The following is a 20,070-nucleotide window of genomic DNA, read 5'->3' as shown; positions in this document are numbered from 1 at the left end:
TCATGTTTGGAAAGATAAGTGTATCTGTATCTGTGATACAGTGGTGAGTCTGTTTCTGCTTCCGTTCATAGTAGTTAACATCTAGCTATTTAGTTTGAGAGTGCGAATGACTGACAGCTGGTCATAGTGGACAGGATGGGGAAATCTTCCAGTTAAACCTTTAAGCACATCATAGCATTGTTACAAGCTTATCATCTTAAAAGCCTTGAATCAAGACCTCAGGGATTTGGGACTGTGAAGTAATTGTCCATTTATACTGGGAAGCACAATTTGGCGCAGGCAGCAAAAGTTTGCTCTTAATCTGGTTTTAGACATTGTCTTTCCTTTTTGTCTGTGGATCAATTTTTAATATTTCAGATGAGCAGTGGCTTCCATCTGCTAGAGGTCTTTGTCAGTGCCTTTTATAAAGTCAGCCAAAGTTATGTAGTTAATAAATGCATGTTTACATTTATTCTGTCACCATGGACCGTTCAATCAGTTTTAGTGCAACAACAGTCCCTAGACTCAGAAATGATTCCCGTCAGTATTCTGCTAGAACAAATCCAGATTAATTTTGGAGGAAAATAGTACTGGTATTGGATCAGTAGTACTTGTGCTCAATATATGGAGAGAAAAACTTTCGACACATCCCTAGTCTTATTGCTACTGCTGTACAGCAGCACCAATCCCCTTGTCCTGCATGGTGAACCAGGTCGACCACGGTTGCTGTAAAGTTAGCCATCTACCACCTACCCAATTTGCATATTGAGACTGAACTGCAATGCAAGCAAAATTGAAATAACACTTACATACAAGGTGCACATGCAAAGGCTCAAGATCAGATGCCATCATCTCGCTACAGTATCCAGATACAGATCACATGTGAATATCAGGTATAAATGGGGTGAAAGGCTCCTGAGCACAAATGATGCCATTTCCCAATTAATAGTTTATGGTATTTTTTTTATTAGATATTAACATGTACAGTATAAGAAAAGTAAACTGCTCAGTCTCAACTTATCTCAAGATGTAAGCAGCGGAGCTGTAATTTTTCTGAACTTATTGGCTTTTTTAAATGAAGTAAAAACAGAATCCCTCTGGCTATGAATACAATATCATTGCAGTATTGTGTTGTATTTTTCTCTTTTGTTAAGGTCCAAATGCACTGAAACTGTCTGATGCGTGTGTTTTTGAAGTACACCCATTGCTTAGAATGGCCAAACTTGCATTAAAGCATTATGAGGTGTGTCAAACTGCCATGACGGCTGAAGTCCGATCTTGCTTTTATTTTGGAGCATCAAATCAGGACACAGTGGTACCCGTTTGGAGAGAGCTGAAGGAAAAAAAAAAACCGTGAGGAGGAAGAGAGAGATCACAGCTGAGGTGTTGCGCACCGCTGTGTGGACACACTGCTGTGAGATCTCTCATCAGTAATGACCAAATTCAGCTATTGTGAAATACTTACCACAGATCTGTAATACTGAGGTACATCTAACCATTTTCTGTTGTGAGTGTGAGGAGGCAGGAGGAAGGGAGAGAGTCAGAGCGACAGAGGTGGGGTTTTTGTTTGACATGCTGCATGTGTTTATATATGTGTTGGGGGATTCTTGGGCACAGCTGAGGTCACTATAGAGGAATATGAGTTCTACATATAAAGAGCAACTTATGCCCAAAATGTCATGCTGATTCTGTGGTGTTGGCTTTTAAGATCTGATGCCTGCAGTGTGCCATAGGAGCAATGAGGCACATCAGTTATTGCTTTCAGTGTATATGGGTCTTTACAATGTCACCCACCCTTAATTAAGACTAAATATTGTAATAGTAATATTGCAAGAACAGGTAGGCCCCATTTACTCTCTGTAATTCAGTCAACCTTTGCTTGTGCTCGACCACACGTGCATCTCTGTTAGCCCATTAACAGATCTGAATGGGTGCGTCTTACAATTTATGTGCTACATGCTAATGTGTGTTGGCCCTACTTTAGCTGTGATGTTGGTGGTAATGCACCTGAAGCTGTTTTAATTACAAAAACACCAGAAAAGGAGAAACTTAACATTAACAACTTTCCATCAGTTAGCACAACTGCAGAAAAGAGATAAAGAATAACCTCACGTAACAAAATACTCAAACAGAAAAAAGTAGAGGTGGTTTCAAATGAGCTCAAGTGTTACAGGTTTTAAGCTAAACAGGTGGAAATAATTAATGAATCCAACAAATTAGAGTAACATTTCTGCTACGTCTCACATTTACTTACCCCTCCAGGTAGCTGGAGAATATTTGTGTGGTCAGCAAGCAGTTTGTGACGGAGGGGATAGATGGACCGGTGCTACAGAAATATTTCAGAATCTTCATATTTTTTGTAGACATGCTGTGTAGCCAGCCAGTGAAAACTATAGTAACAGCATAAGAGGACACGCTACCGAAGTTCATTCAGTATGTCATTTGCAAAGCGACAGTCTTTAGCTCGGAGCCCTGCATTGAGAATTATCATTTTGGCAGTGCTTAGAGAAACTTTCTTGTATGTTTATCTGATCAGCTCAGCTGATTGGCCTTTTATAGAAACCACTGATCAAGCGATTTCTACCACAGCACAGTAAACACTGTCATATCGCCCAACCCTAGTCATACCTAAATCACAATATTATCAATGTTGAGTTATTGAGTCATGTTGTGATACTTGAGTTTGCACTATTTCACATCTCTGGTGGAAGCTTGTGAAACTACTACTGATTCCTGCTGATTAAAAGGCAGCTAATTTGGTGGTTAGAAGAATGAGTCCAGGGGGATGTCATTACTATAACTCTATTTTCAGGTTTCCTATTAGTCTTGGTCCAAATATTTTTATAAATTTCTGTTTGTATTAAACATACTCTGTTTCTGTGTTTATTTTTCAGGGCAATCAAGGCGTTCCAGGAGGTGCTTTACATTGACCCCAGTTTTTCAAGAGCTAAAGAGATTCATCTGAGACTGGGACTCATGTTTAAAGTCAACACTGACTACGAGTCAAGCTTAAAGGTAAATCTAAATTATGTTTATTTTGCCATGGTCGGGTTGGATTTTACATTCATCTTGCATCTTTTAAATTGCAATGGCAGGAATGCAGTTTATTCTTTGCAGTGATACATTGATTATAAAATATTTGCAACTGTACTGATCTGTTAAAATAATATATTTGGATTGAATTTGCTTTGGCTTTAGCAACAAGCAATGTGAAAAGTGAACTGAGATAAAAATGCAGTAATTTGGGATATAACTGCAACTTGCTCATATTCTTTATCAACAGAATACAGAGACACATCCATTTCATTCCGTTAGTGGCTGCTAATTTAGCCAATGAGAGAAGGGCAAATGTGATTGCACTGTAGATTTGTAAATTGATGAGTTTAAAAATTGTAATACCTTCCTCAAATAATCACCGTCACATTTTTACTTTAGTATCCACAAAAATTAAAGGATATAATTTTCTTAGAATATTCATCGAAGATGGACACACTGAGAAAAAGTGCAGTAACATGTTGTAATTGTGAACAGATACCAAAAGAAATGCATTTATTAATACGGCTATTTGTATTATTTCAAAATAATGTTTTCATAGGTAATACTGCAGACTTAGTTTAACAAAATCTAAAATGTTCCTGCCATCACAGAATGTTTATAGATTTGCCTCTTTTCGTGCTTCAAACTGTGTTAATTGAATGATAACAACATTAACGCAGTGGAATCATTTTCCATTCAAGCCTGTCTGTATTATGCACCTGATGTGTTGTCATAGAGGCCCCTTTCTGCCTAAATAGACGTGACCTCTCTAGTCCTCAGATTAACAAAGGCAGGTGGATCATCTGTCCCATGAGCTAAACCCTGTCTTCTAACTCCTGACATCTGTGAACCATAGATGTCCAGACCGCAAGCAGTACCGAAGGGCTTTCTGACTGGAGCCTATGGATCTATTGTTGTCTGGGAGTCCTGGTTTCCCTCAGGGACAGACTGTTACATGATCCTGGGTTTTGTCCCACTCTAGACATTCTGTCACTGGAGTTTTCAGTATGCATTTTAGTGCGTTGGCAGAGCATTGTTTTAAATTTACACTTAAGAGGCTTTGCGATTAATGGATAATTCCTGTTAATTCTCCAATTCTGGTACTTTTTCAGAGTAGTGTCTTACTATAAAGCAAGGCACGTCTGTCTGAATGTCATCTGCATATCTCGTTCAACTGTTCATCCTGTCTACTTAACACTTGGCAGTTGTGCTACTGAGGACACAAGGTGCAGTGTTAAACTTTATTAATCTTGAACAAACTCCAAACAATGCTCTGTGCAGCTGTGGGGGCGTGACCTCAATGTTCTAGTTTCATGGCTCTGCAGACTGAAGCTGGACTCACGTGATCTCATTGGGTAGCAGTCGTAAAAAAAATGGAGATTAGCTTAGATTTGCTATAGAAATCCATTGCAGTAAGAAAAAAACAAAATTAAAGATTTTAAGTTTCTGTCAACATAGTATGCTAGCTAACGTTAGCCTCAAGGGATAGAATGAAGAATTACTCTTGCTTGGCAGCATCGTCAGCTCAATCAATGCTCACCATGGTGGTTATGTCTGTGCAAGTGGCTAATACATCTGAATGTCATAACGTCACTACGACATTCACTGCCACTAGCCCGAAGAAAGCGGCATGTGAACTGACACTGCTCACTAAACTCAGATCACACTGTAAAATTAGGCAGTGCTTCAAATGTTTTTGAATCATATTTTAGTGTACTGTTTATCTGGTAAACAAGAATGTTTATGACCAGACAGCCACTTTGGCTGATTTGTAATTTCCTTGGATGTAGTGTTCAGGGCAGATTATTGAAGTGTGGGGTGGGCACTAGGCAAATATCTGTTCATGGTGGAGCTTTAATTCTACTGTGATGCTGACTAGTTTAATAGGTAATAATGCATCATGTTGTATTTTTGAACAGCATGTTTTAAACTGGCACTGCACTAGTGTTATTATAATAAAGTTTTAATGCTCTGACACAATGTCATCAAGCAATGTCAGTATTATTACAAGGTGGATTCCATTTAACAAGTGTTCTTGATAACTTACTCAACCCTTTAACAAATCCAAGGTTGCATATTGTGTATGAGATGATGTACTGTATACACATTTATGTGTCTTGATGCTTCTGGTGCTACAGTATTGAGTTAAGTAGGCTGCACGTGCTGCACGTCCTCACTCTGTCTTGGTCGCACCCCTCCCTCTTAGTCCTGGCTCATTGCCAGCAACACACATGCGCGCACACACATACTGACAGAATCTCACACACCACACACACACACACACACACACGACTGCCCCAGTTATCTACAGGGAGTGGTAGTAGGGAGATTGAATAAAGGTAGGGGAGAGAAGGGAAATGGAAAGGGAAAACAGGAAATTGTTAGAAAAGACGGTGTGCCCCAGATGATGTGTGTGGAGAGGAAGGGAATGTAGAGATTTTTATGAAGGATGCCCGTTTCATGGGGCCTTCTCTTCATCCATCCTCCTTCCCCTTGGAGCACATGGGATAGAGGAAGAGATTGAGAGGCATCAAGTGATGGAAAGTTGATGCAGAATACATTGTAACCTAATTGGGAGCTGCAACTGCGCTTTTGGATATAACTGCACCTTGCTCATATTCTTTATCAACAGAATGCATAGACACATTAACTTCATTCCATTAGTGGCTGCTGATTTAGCCAATGAGAGAAGGGGAAATGAGATTGCACTGTCGATCTGTAAGGTAATGAGTTGGCTGTCTCTGTAGAGCATGTAGCCATAGAGAGGAGCTCTGAGCTGAGAAAGGAGGTGAGATAGAGGGAGGGGGGAGACGTGGTGTGTGCTGCCTGTTCCAGCTTTGAGGTATTGTGTGTCATCTCTCTGCACTCTCCACTGCAGCCGTCTGCTGAATAGTAATCAGTGACACCAGGATAGAAGAGGGGGAAGGAGGGGAAGAGAGGGAGCGAGAGAGAAAGAATGAAAGCAGAGAGATGGAGAGAGAGAGAGAGTGAGGAAGGCGAGACATGGGGAGGGAGGTGGAATGCCAAGCTGACAATCCTGCTGCATTATCTGCCTGGTGGTAGAGCAAGTGTGAAAGAGAAGGAAGGGAAGGCTAGAGGAGACAGAGGGAGAGATCTACAGGAGGATGCAGTGGGGTTCCAAGAGGAGTGTGATGTGCCAGCGATCTAGGTAACGCATTTGTGTGTGTGTGTGTGTGTGTGTGTGTGTGTGGTACATTCTCTAACATTAAGGCATCTGGCTGTTATGAGTGTGTCTAATGTTTGGTGGCTCATAGCCCTGCTGAAAGGAGTTTATTCTAAGCAGCGTCCTGTGTTTCTCTTGCATGCGCACGTGTGAGTGTGTGAAGCTCCAACGGCCCAGGGTGAAGCATGGAAAGAATGATCCAGCTGGACAGCTCTTGATTTTTATCAGTCTGACATTGACCGTCTGTGTAACTCCTGCTGCAAGGCTACAGGTTTCTTCTTTAAGAGTGTGTGTGTGTGTATGTGTGTGTGTGGTTACAGCTATTTTTTGGCCCAGACTAGACAACACATACTGATATTTTACTTTAAGGTTACAGCCTTTCTTTTTTTCTTCTAAGAAATCCAGTACAGCTGACCTGTGGAGTAGGGCAACAGTACAGTCTGTTCTCTAACTGTGTGCTAGTTTCTTGTATGCTGTTCCTGGTTTCAGGAGGCTCCCGTCTTCAAGAGCTGTGAGTTTTCCCTGACTCACATAAGAGACAATGGTGGCACCTTTATAAATGCATGAAACTGTGTGGCTGCATTTGGTCATTGTGCGACTTAGTAACTGCAATTTAGTAACTGCAAGTAACCCCTCAACAGATATTCCAACCAGCAGGTGAAAGGCACCTAAGTTTTCTGCTAAGTTCTTATACCAGTTGGTTTGGTTCCCCGCCCCTGCTGTCTACAAGTCGAAGTGTACTTGGACAAGATACTGAATTCTAAATTGCTTCCGGTGGCTCATCGGTATGCAAGTGTGTATTAATGAGCATTGCTCCTGATGGGCAGGTGGCACCATTGTGGGCTCTGTCACCAGTGTATGAATGTGTATGAATGGGTAAATGCTGACTCGTGCTGTAAAGCGCTTTGAGTGGTTGCAAACACTAGAAAGACACTATAGAAGTACAGTCTATTTACAGTCTACAGTGCATACGACTTCAGTAAAACATGGGGTGAGAATAGTGGTGGCTAACCAACATGTCAACATATAAGGGAAGTGATAGTTATCTGGAAGTCCTAAGCTGGAAAGCCAGAGAAGAGAGAGCCCATGGAGTTGTCAGTTGTGTGATGTACTCGTAGGCTAATCTGTTCAATGACCCTGGATGGTGAAACTGGTCAGTACCGTGCCACGCCTTGGCAACCAGGCTAAGCCTCTGCAGACATCTGCTTTACCCAGCAATGCTGTCTTTAGTTCAGATGAATGGGATTAAATGCCATTATAAGAACTGGATATCATGGCTCATTTTGAGGACTTCTGTTGGGGCAGGAGGAAAGGGGCAGGGCTGAAACAAGAGTGATCCAGGGACAAGAATATCTATGGTTCAGCTCCTCCAGCTATCAGTGTCCTCTCATCTACAGTCAACACGGGTTCATTCATGTTTTTTTCTTCCTGATTTCCTTAAAAGCTTAAGGGCTTATAAGCAAATCCAGTGCTTTATGTTGAGACTTCATTCAATCATTGCCAGTAATGATGTGATGTTTATTTCTATACTGCTTTAATCTAAAAGTTGATGTACTGGTATATCTGTTGCTAATGAAATGCCTCCTTTCTTCTTTGCAGCATTTTCAGCTGGCTTTGATCGACTCCAATCTCTGCACTTTGTCCAAAGCTGAAAGTAAGTAGTATTGTTATAATTAGCCTCATTTAAGCCAGCCCTAGGCTGCTGTGTAATGTAGTATTTGACCAGTATTTGATATTTGATGTACCAGCTTGTCAATGGTAGATGGCACACTTTGAAAGGGCACAGGAATATTTCTACAGAGCAATTTTTCCTCTCTGCTGCCGTTTCCCTGCTGACTCTGCCCAAGACTGGGGTTGCCTAGGAGACAGCACATGTAGAGAGAACTGGAAGTGCTTGCAAGCGCATTGCACACACACACACACACACACTGTGATTTCAGATTACATGTACACTCTGGGGAAACTGTCCTACTCCCCCTCCCATCTGTGCTCCATACTGTTTGCAATCTGTACCCACTGAGGTTGATAAGGTGAATCTGTAATATATGGCAATAATATCACAAAGTAAAACCTAATTCTTCTTTCCTCTGTTTGTTTCCACAGTTCAGTTCCACATTGCTCATTTGTATGAGATCCAGGTAAGCAATAATTTATCATTTCTGTTTCACAGTTGAGGCAAGTTAATATTATAACTTGTTGTACAAACAGTTGTATAGATGGTTCTGGCAGTTAAAATGGGTTGTACATTTTTTAGAGCTCAAACAATTAGGTGAGTAATTGATTAGTTGATGAAAAAATGTTTGTGATAATTGATCAATTGCTTTTCATTTTTTAAGCCAAAATGTCAAGGATTTGCTGCTTTTCTTTGTCATTTATGACAGTAAATGAAGAGTCTTTGGTTTTTGGACTGTTGGTTAAGCGAAAGAAGCAATTTGAAACTGTATCTTTGAGCTCTGGGAAATTGTGATGAGCATTTTTCCAAATTTCTGACATTTTATCGACCGAACAATCAATTTATAATTGCAAAAATAATTGGCAGATTAAACAACAGCTCTCTTGGTTCATCTTTAAAATTCTCAAGATCCTGTGGTTGAATGCTAGACGGAATTAAAGAAGTTGCTGAGAAATTATTCATCTTGCCTCGACACACAGGCTCTCACACACGTTGGCTTCTCCGTATTGACCAAGCAATAAGTGGTTGGTCACTCTCTTGACTTGTCACTGAATTAGGTCACTGCTCTCTCCCTTTTTTCCCAATAATAATATACCACACTATACCACAAATGTGGTCACTTATGCCTGAATTGTATTGACTGTATACAAATTTATTTATTTTTATCCTGCAGATAATAGCTCAAAATCAGAATGGATTGCACATAGAGTTGTTAGAGGATGTTGTAGGCCTGCAGTTTTCACCTTTAAACCTGTAAAATGTCTCTTTCTGCTTAAGAGAACCAGACAGCTAAACACTAATCTGTTTACACAAAGGAAGAATTATTCTAATTCTTAACTTTTCATTGATGATCAATGTTGGTAAGTGCAGCACGTTGTGGTTAACAAAATCACATTGTGATAATTTTGACAGATAATGCCACTGTGATGTGATTCAGGAGTAGTGGGGATGATCAGTTTTGCCTTACAATTTTCATTTTCACTGAAAAACTATAAAATGTACTTCATTAGAATGCTGCTATGTCACACTTTCTACCCTTTATCATCATAATATTTTATAACGTAGTATCATGGATATTGCACTTAGCCATGTTGTTATTTCTATTATATTTGGATTAATTGTGCAGGCATTATGTTGATCGAATGAAAGCTTGTATTTAGGTGAATATTTGACTTTGTCACCACGTTGTTTGGTGGTGGTTGACAAATGGAAACTGACAGTTCTATTATATTATGATAGTTCTGCCAATTATGAAGCATTATGAAATTCATTTAGATTTTTATGTCAGATAAAATAGCTTTGTTAGTAAGCCTAGCATGCCCACCATTGGCAGACAGTATGAGCAAGTATTTTCAGGCCACATTAAACACGAGTCTCACAGCTTGTTGGCTCTTGCATGCTTCTGATGTTTAAGTGCTTCTGTGATGTTACTACATCAGCCTGCCAACTGAAGCTGTCGTTATAGAGTAGATGCCACATCGGCATCCCTGAAAACAGGCATACTGCTCTTGAGCTTACTGACTGAAGTACACAGTGTAAGAGCCACAACTGTGAATGAAACTCAACTAATGGAAATACGGTTATGTATTATATGGTTGTAAATCCTGCACCGGTGAGGTTGAAAGGATTCCATTGGTACACCTCAGACACAGTTACTGTTAACATTTTAAAAACAGTCCAAAGTTGAAGTGCAAGGTGTGTCACTGCCCAATGTGAGTGGCTGCCTAACGTGAGTGGTGCATGCTCAAACATGGACATATGCACATAGACACTGCATTTGCAGGTACATCAATGTAGCTGCCATATCAGACAAGATGCACCTTTAAACAAATACAAGTGAGTGGCAGAGCTGCAGTTTTCCTGGGTAAAGGGCACTTTAAAATTTTGATTTTCTCAACTGATTTCAAGGAGTCGTTTTTATATTTAAGGGTCCACGACCTATGTGTCTCCAGTTCATAGTTCGACTATTAGGTAATCACTGCTAGATTCTCATGAGAGAAGTGTATCTGAACGTCAGGCTTACATGAACTAAATTGGTAAAAGATTCTAACTAAGTCATTGTCATAAGGCATTGTAAAAACTCATGTTTGTCAAGCATCACTTTGACTTATTTCCCTATGTTGATTGTTGTTGAGACGTTCCTATATAATATAATTTAACGTCCAAAAAAGTCCATGAAGTTTACTGAAATGCTTGTATTATAAGTGCAGGCTAACACAGTATAAAGTGAAATATATTAGGTCATAGTGGTCGTAGTAGTAGTAGTAGTAGTAGTACAATAAACACGTATAGTGTAGTTGTAGCATAATTAAATACATGATATACATCATAATATAAAACGATGAACACAACTGTTTTAATCATGCGTACACTATTATCATTATTATTATTATTATTATGATTTATACTGTGCTATTTTACCATATCGTGTAAATATATACCTGAATTTCCCCACTGGGGAATAAAGTCTCATCTCATTTCATTTAATCTCACCTCATCATATTATTGTCTTTATCCATAATGATCTGTCCTTGAGTTTCTCTGTGTCCTCATTGCTATAGAAATATAAAAAGCTGACTGACTGCCAGTATCTCCCTCACGCACGTGTGCGCACTGCGCACACAAACAAACACAGCCAAGAGTTGGAGTTGGAATAAATACCTGTATGTTGTTTTCAGGAATAAAAGCCAATTGCTTGGTCTATTTAACAGGCCTGTCATTTTCATTATGCATTATTTGGTATTGTTGTTTAATAATGCAAATTATTTTTTATTAGATTAATTCAGAATCAGAATCAGAATCAGAATTCCTTTATTTGTCCCGCAAATGGGGAAATTTCTTTGTCACAACAGCCAAAGGACAGTATCACACTTAAACAGTAATAAAAGTAAAAAATAAACAATATAATAAGACATAAGAAATAGAATTTAACTGGAATATACATAATGTCTACAATATGAAATTGGTATTTACAATATGACATAGTATTTATTATTTATAATATGGACAGTGTAAGTTTAAACAGTTGGTATTTTTATTTACAAACAATAAATAATAAATATGGATATTAAAAATTGTCCAATTTGTGCAAACCAGAAAGTGTGTGGATATGTGCAGAGTTTTTTTATTGCACAGTGCACAGTGAGGTCTACTGGGAGCAGTGCTGGTTGTAGACTCTGACAGCAGCAGGAAGGAAGGACCTGCGATACCTCTCCTTCACACACTTGGGGTGTATCAGCCTGTCACTGAAGGAGCTGACCAGTGCTGTGATAGTGGCCTGTAGGGGGTGGGACTCCTTCACCAGCAGCGATGATAGCTTGGCCATCATCCTGCTGTCTCCCACCACCTGCACTGGGTCAAGAGGGCATCCCAGGATGGAGCTGGCCTTCTTGATAAGTTTATCAAGTCTCTTCCTATCTGCTGCCGAAATGCTGCTGCTAATTGATGGGATAATCGGTAGAATACTCGATTCTAAAAATATTCGATAGCTGCAGCCCTACTGCTTACATCAGACGCGTCAAACGCACATTACTTAAAATCAATGTAATTGATTAGTCAACACGTCGTACCAGCCTGGCAATTTGGAGGGCTAGGGTTAGGGGGGGACCCGGGATCCTTTTAATTGTCTGTTTCTCCCCTAAGACAAACATATTTTAGTGGACAGTTTCGATGTAATACAGTATTGTTTGTTACCAGCTGGCCACTTTAGTGTTTCCTGTTTCAAAATGGACAACAAGCCAAAACCAAGCACCACCTGACTTGTAGTACGTCACCCGTCATGGGGAGTGTTTATTGCTGGTTGTTACTCTGGCAGTTGTAAGTTTTCAACCTTATGAGCAAAAGGGAATCCCACAGCATTTTTCATCTTTACAGGACTGAAATACATCTTTAAACACAAAATACCACCCATCTTGGAATCAACAATGAAGAACAAAAGATAGAAATTCAGAATGTTACAAATCTGTCAGGAGTAAACCCTCTTCCTGCACAAATCATTAAAGGTTATCTGAAACAGAAAATAGACACAACATCTCAGACACTGTCAGAGTTTCCTCAGGTACCAGTCAGTTGATATTCTTTGTTTACACAGGATAAGTGTCTGGAAGTGCAGCTGCAGGCTACCGGTTAGCTAGCTGTGTGGTCCTAAAAGTAGTAGGTGGGGGTAGAGAAGAAAATTGGAATTGAATGGAAATCATGAGACCCCTACTTCCAAGTGTCCCAATATGAAAAAGTACCAGAAATGGCAGGGATTCTTTGCCTCCACCTTGTCCATTTTTTCTTATATTGAAACGTCTTGTCACTACTTTTCACTTACTACTTTTACTGTTGCACTGGGTTCTACACTTATTGGAAAGTTTGACATTGAGGAGAGTTACAGTCTCCTGCTAAACAGCATTTCACAAAACACAATTGAAAGCGGATTTTCTGTGCCAGTAGATTTCAGCTCTTTATTTCAGTGATCCTTGAGTTAAGTGCTATGAATTGATCACAGGAGTCAAACAGCTATTCAGATATTATGTCCTGTTTGTTGTCTGGCCTGGGCCAGGCTTGATGACAACCATTAGTCCAAGCAGGAAGGAACCACTAAGAGCCTCGCTCATTTATGTGCCCCAAGTGTCAGTGTTTAAACCCTGAGGTGTCTTTATTGTGAGCAGACAGGAAGAGTCCAGGACCAGATATATATACTCACACAATCATGGACATTTGGAGTTTTAGGGTCTGAAGAGATGGGGGTGGGTTGCTCTTAAGAAGACTGTGCTTGAGCTGATAAGAGAACATCCAGCCTCTTCATATGGGTTCAGACTTGAGGTCAGTAAGGTCACAAGTTAAAACAAACACTGGGCTCACCTCAGACCATTCAGCTCAGGTTTCCTAAAATACAAAGCACACACTGCAGTGGAAATGAATGTACACCTAAGCGCAGACACACATACACACACACACAAACACACACTTGAAGCTTCCAGACGTGTTGAGTCTGGCCTGTCCTCTTCCGCACTGACCCTCCCCCGTGTGTGCACGTCTAGCTGGTCATTACGAGTGTGAGGAGGTCTTAAGACTCTTTGTGTCTGTCCAGATAGAACCATAAAACACACTTACCCTCCTGTCTGGCTTAAACAACCTCTGTCTTCATTTTCCTCCCCCTCTCATTCTGCCTGCAGAAGAAGTACAGAGCGGCGAAAGAAGCGTATGAAAGTCTGTTGCAGACGGAAAATCTTCCTGTGCAGGTGAAGGCGACCACACTGCAACAACTTGGTGAGTGTTTCTTACTCACATAGGCTAATACTGTAATCTCCACATGTGAAGTCTACACTGGCTGAAATTTCCCATGATGTTTTGGCATTCTGTATTATGAACCGCTTTATTCTCTTTTGGATTGGATTGCATTATGTTGTGTGCGGTTGAGATGGCCGCCATTTACTTCAATAAAATGTATCTTTATATTACACAAAGTAGTTTTCTGTTACTTTGTGTGTGTTGTTTGAATGTGTGTGCTGTAGCAGAGCATTGTTTTCTCTTGATCCCTTCCCCCACACTGGGTATAGACACCCACGTGCACTCAAATGTAAAATTTTGTTGTAGGGATGCATTTATGAGGGTTGGAGTTAATTAAGAGAACCATTCACTCTTAACTCAAACTGCATTGATTGGAGAGAATTTCAGAGTTTGAGTTGCCGCACACATTTCAAGTTAATGTTAAAACGATGTAAATGTAAGACAAAACATCTATTGCAAACATCTTTTGTGAAATTATTTGTTGATAAACTCATGAAAAATGTGTTTGTATATAACACTAAGAAGCACTAGAAATCTGATGATGCTGAATAAGTGGGTCAGAGTCAGCGAGGAGGAAAGACCGATCATATCATATCAGAATCAGTTTTGTCCATCTTATCTGTCTATGATTGGATGTTTCATTTAAATAATCCATCCAAACATTCCTGCTGCAATTACATTAGTACACTGGAAAGGTCAAACAGAATGATTTGTTGGTTACAGCTTAGTCGTCTGAGTGGCCATTGAGCTACAAGTCTGTAAGGGTAGCTCATCTGACAGATGTTTTCAGATCACTTAGAAAGGTTTTTTTCAGAGACAGCTTGCAACACAAGAAAGACCCAATTGCACAGTGACAGGTGATACCACATAAAATGCTGAGAAATGTTGACGTTAATGTAAATGTGTTAATATTGTGTGTATATATATATATATATATAAAATTGGATTTTAGTAGATGCCTCAAGACGAGGGTTGAGTACTGTTCGCATTTGAACAGACACTGGTTCCAATATCGGTACCTGAAATTCTGTACCATTACCCTTTTTCGGTACTTTACACTCTCTCGATAATTGTGAGTTATCGAGTTTTGACCCTTTGAGCTTGCTGTTGTGGCTCAGCGTTGAAGCTGCAGATTGAGTTATCAATGTGAAGTAGGCTGTTTAGAAGTTTGTTTACAGAGCATATTAAATGCATATGTAAGCACACATGTCGCTTATGTTAAGTATGTGAATTTAAACTGATGGATTGTAAACTCTTATCACAGTCACAATGCTACTTTCATTTACCCAATAAATGGGAATTATATTATGTGTTAGTATCGCACTGACCTGCTCAGCGCTGGTTATATAAATTCATATAGGAATCAAAGAATGCATACTGCAATATTTCCTCAAAGATGGTATGCAGTTCATATACTATTAGTTTCATACCAGGGTTTCAGACATATTAAAAATCACTGTTTTTAGTGAATTAAACAACGTGTTGGCTAGGAATGCCAGGGGCTGAGTTTTGGAGTGAAATCTTACTCTCTTGTCTTTCTTTCTATAATGTTACTGGAAAGATGCGCTCTCAGGTACTGGAATTTGGCACAGATTGATTTAATATGAATCAGTACTCGGTAGTAACGAAGTAATTTGGTTGGTACCCTCAAAAGTTTTACTTTGGGAAAATGCTTTGAGAAAGAAGCAAAAAATTAATAAGAGATGGGTTTCCTTTTATGACCAGTGTTGGGGATAACGCGTTACTAATAATGTTTCAGTAATATATTACTACAGTTATGTCACGTAACGCATTACAATCCATGTTACCGTCCCAAGTGAAGAGCTTGTTGTTTTTTTAAGAACCTATCCACACCAACATGACCATAATAATATAGGCTCTGTGTGTGTTTAATACAGCCGAGCCTATAAGCTCTTTGTTAAGACTCTGTGTGACTGAAATGAGCTGTACCTCATAGCCCTAATGATGAAGCCTGATCCTCCAAGCGCACTTTAACTTCGAGATAAAAAAATATTTTTGTTTATTGGCTACACTATAGAAGGTAAAGGGTCTGTTGTGTTTCATATGACTGAGCCTACAATTAAAAATATTTATTCCTATCTCATAATATATCAGATTTTCTCTGCCTGCTCATCCCTGAGTCCAAGGACATTTGTTTATTTAAGAAGATCTAGGCTATTTAATTGTTTTACATAGGTTATTTGGGCTTTTTTTAAAAGTAACTAAAAAGTAGTGTAAGTAATTTATTACTCTACAAAGACAGTAATATTGTAACGTATTATATTACTTTAAAAAGAAGGTAACTAGTAATATGTAATACATTGCATTTTGAAAGTCACATGCCCAACACTGTTAATGACAAACAATTAATTGAGCTTTAAGGTCACCCCCAAAGTTGCAGCTCTGAAATTGAAAGTAAGCCAGATAAACACCTTTTCAGACATTCTACTGTGCAAACAGAGATTTTCTATTTTCCCCTCCACTGTGTAGACAGCCATCCCCCACCCGCTCACCCAGTTGTAAAAAACATTTCCAGTCTAGCCTGCTATGGTTGTCATGGTGACCTGTGGAGCTTGCCACAGGTGTATAGAAGAAGAACCAGGCAGGGCTGTGCTTGTGTCTGTCTGTTGGAAATAGCCCATCACTGCCTGTTGTGTGTGCTTGGCGTGTGTGTTTGCCTGTTTCTGCCCTTCCTCTTTGATAGCAGAGCTTTGGAATCATAAATCATTTGTTTTGTTTATGAGTCTAATTGAATGAGCATCATACATTTCAACTTCACACTGCTCTATAGCTGTTACTCGGCACACCAGTACTAAATGCGGGGTCAAGAACACAGCCAGTGGGTTTTCATAGAGGAGTTGGAGCTGAATCTTGAAAACTCACCCCTGATCTCTTGCTCTGCTCTTGCAGGCTGGATGCATCACACAGTGGAGCAGCTGGGGGATAAAGGCACCAAGGACAGCTATGCCATCCAGTGTCTGCAGAAGTCTTTAGAAGCAGACCCAAACTCTGGCCAGTCCTGGTACTTTCTCGGCAGGTAAGAACAACAAGGGTGTGAGTGTGTATTTTGTAGTCCTAGCCTCTTACCTGTGCTCTCACTGGTTATATTTTGCGACGCCTGATTAGAATGTTTGTTTTTTCTGAGAAGCCATCTGTCAGTTAGCTGTGAAAATAAATTTGGATGGGCTTTTTGTTGGTTGAATAAAGTTCATAGTTAGAAATGCTCCATAGACCCAACTGAGGCACGTGCTTCACATCAAATTCTCTTGTTCCTGCACTCTTTAGTGGGGCTTTTCCTGGGGGCAAATGAGCAGGCTAAATGCTCATAGGTGTTGGAGTGGATAAGCATATAACCCCCCAAGCCTCTTGCCATTGCATCACTCAACCATAGAATGTAGTCCATAGGTGAGTTACAGATACAGTGCGAGTCCCTGCAAACAGCTGCTGAAGGTGGGAAAAATATCAATTTTAAAGAAGCCCATGCTACATAGGCTAGACGGTCTCGGCTACTGTACTCAGCCAAAGCATATTTTAATTGATGACTTTGATCAGCTTTTGTGCAATATCACATTGCTGTCCTGAGAATACTGCTTGAGGTACATGCAGACCTGCCAACATGTACGCATTTTTCGTACTCGGCACGCATTTTGACCCTTAAGTACGCTTGTACGAATTGCTGCTCTCCACGTACGCATTTTGTTGCATCTCGCAGTTCGCCCGTTTCAGTTTCTATGCAAGTTCAATCTATGAAGTTGATTCTGCCGCTGAGCCACAACGATCCGCATGTAAGTGGAGTGAAAAGCTTTTGGCCAATCAGAGCTCTACATTTTAACACCCCCGCCCACCTGCCCCTCCGAGCCAAATGCTTCGCACGTTCAATTCAATTCAGTGCCTCAAGCAAGCCAGGGTGGCCGGATACCGATCCCTCTTCGCCCGCTTGCTGTCACTGCTAATCGCCTGCATCCCTATAGATCTCAGCCAATGCAAACAGCATTGAAAAGGTCAAATTAGGACGTTGAGTTTACCCGACGGATGTGTTAACCACTCGTCAAAGTTACTGTGTGTGTGTTGCAAATAGTAGTGTAGCGCCAGTTAAAATTAATGAAGCTTTTGCTGGTGGTGGTCTGAAGTATTTTATTCCTCGAAGCAATTCTTTATGACCAACAACAACAACGTAAGAGTTAAAAATAAAAACAAATAAAAGCCATTAGTCCATACATCTATAATGTTTGTGGCATTTAGCTTTAGGTTACGTAAAACAAAGTTAAATTTCAACATAAACATAAATGTACCATAGGCCTTTACCTTGTTGCCACTTTCAAACGGGCTAATAAATCACTCTTGTAGTTTAGTTCAACACCGTAGTTATTTTCCTTTATCCGTGAATTTCCTTATATCCATATTGTACTCATAAAATTTCTTCAAGGTTGGCAGGTCTGTACATGGTGTAGTGTAGCGGGCTTGGAACAGCTATTATTTTCCTAATCTGTGAGAGCCCTCCAAGCCTACTTGCCATTATTTTTATTGCATTATATGTTGCAAATTTGATTACTGTGAATATTCTACAAAGACTATTCAAATGAGTACATGTTGCAAATTATCCTTAAGATCTCTTGGATGTTCAGGACAAATTTCAATCCAATCCAATGAAAATAAGCAATTATTGATCCTTAGAATACACATACAAAATTAGCTCAGAGGGGCAAACTTAAAGAAAAAAGAAAGAAACAACTACTCAATTTGTCACATTATGAGCAGCCGTTGTTTACATACACCCAGCTGTGACAGCCACACTAAGGAAGGCTTTTTTTGGGTATTACCCAAACAAAAACAAATGCTGTCCCACATTGCCAGAAGTTTGTACAAAAACATTTGAAATTGGGAAAACATATACAGTATGTGCATTGAGCTAATGAACTAAGATTCACATTTTGGTCACAGAGAACAGGATGACATCATTTTTCTTTGTCCAACTGTTTCTCTTCCAGGTGCTACTCCAGTATTGGGAAGGTGCAGGATGCCTTCATCTCTTACCGTCAGTCCATTGATAAGTCAGAGGCCAGTGCTGACACATGGTGCTCCATAGGGTAAGAACAGGACTTGTTATATATTGATATAATGAGAGGCATAGTAAAGGTCATAAACATAGAGATGCCACCATCATTAAAGTTTCTGTAGGTGGTTTGTGCTCAGGGCAGAGGTGGCTCTCCAAACGCCTCATGGAGACATAGCGACTTCAGGGCGACAGAGGACATAGCGAGTGGGTGATAAGGGACCTATAGATGGATGTATGATAGATGTCCTCTGGGACTCGCTGAGAGATAGGATGGCTCAGACAGATAAGGACCTCAATCCTGGAAGATGGTAAGAGAATGATCTCCCCTCTTTCCCTCTGCCTTCAGGGTGCTCTACCAGCAGCAGAACCAGCCTATGGATGCACTGCAGGCCTACATCTGTGCTGTTCAACTGGACCACAGCCACGCCGCTGCCTGGATGGATCTGGGCACCCTCTATGAATCCTGCGGCCAGCCGCATGATGCTATCAAGTGCTATATCAATGCTACACGCAGCAAGGCCTGCCTTAACACTGCTGCACTCACACAACGCATCAAACTGCTGCAGGTATGGCTGCCATTTTGATTGTTTATACCCTTCAACCAACCCTGTTTGGTAGATGTTGTGAAGTTGTGTGTGTGTGTGTGTGTGTGTGTGTGTGTGTGTGTGTGTGCGTGTGCGTGTGCGCGCGCACGCGTGTGTGTGTGTTGAAGTGTTTATTGCTAAAGCAATCAGCTTTTTAAAATGCAGATTGTGTTTTGTCATTTTGATTTCTGACCACTGAGATATGAATAATGATTCATATTGGTGTGTTTAAACACATTTTTGTTCTCACTTGTAATTGTAAAGCATACCTTCATGGCATTTGACATTTCTGTTCTGCATATGGTGACCTAAAACACCATGTACAAGTAAGCAGTAGTCTTTGTAGTGCCTTTCTTGTTAAACCCAGGTTCAGCACTAAAGTTTGTGTCTTACATAATTTCTCCTAGGCTCAGTTGTGTAACCTACAGCCAGGTAGTCTGCAGAATAAGAGTAAAATGCTTCCTAGTATTGAGGAGGCGTGGAGCCTACCCATTCCTGCTGAGCTCACGTCCAGGCAGGGGGCCTTGAACACTGCACAGGCACAGCAGGTGAGATCCAGTTTATACAAGAGGCTCCAGCCTTTTGCAAAATTACTTGAACAAGAAATTCACGAGGACTATGAAAGCTGAGGCCTTGCTCTGATGCCTTCAGATGTTGTATCCATTTCAGACAATATTGATGTTTCTAAAATTCTGGTTTACATCAATATGGACCTCTGGACCAAAGATAGAAGGGGATACAATCTGTAGGAATTGGAGCAAGGCCCATATTTCAATAATCT

At 40.2% G+C, this 20,070-nt stretch overlaps 1 protein-coding gene across 1 annotated transcript in view; it reads left to right on the top strand.

The window, feature by feature from the left end:
* Positions 1-20,070, top strand: part of kdm6a (lysine (K)-specific demethylase 6A) — a 58,308-nt gene that overhangs the window by 25,858 nt on the left and 12,380 nt on the right. The window contains exons 6-13 of the mRNA XM_084362740.1: positions 2,874-2,994; positions 7,799-7,853; positions 8,303-8,337; positions 13,535-13,628; positions 16,560-16,686; positions 18,638-18,736; positions 19,052-19,271; positions 19,697-19,837. Of these exons, the coding sequence (XP_084218866.1) occupies positions 2,874-2,994; positions 7,799-7,853; positions 8,303-8,337; positions 13,535-13,628; positions 16,560-16,686; positions 18,638-18,736; positions 19,052-19,271; positions 19,697-19,837 (892 nt within the window). The remainder of the gene's footprint in view (positions 1-2,873; positions 2,995-7,798; positions 7,854-8,302; positions 8,338-13,534; positions 13,629-16,559; positions 16,687-18,637; positions 18,737-19,051; positions 19,272-19,696; positions 19,838-20,070) is intronic.

This window comes from Pagrus pagrus (assembly GCF_965226575.1).
Source record: "Pagrus pagrus genome assembly, chromosome: 9".
In the NCBI taxonomy this organism is placed as follows: Eukaryota; Metazoa; Chordata; class Actinopteri; order Spariformes; family Sparidae; genus Pagrus; species Pagrus pagrus.
Note: the sequence above shows the minus strand (reverse complement) of the source record. Positions and strands in the feature narration are given on the sequence as shown.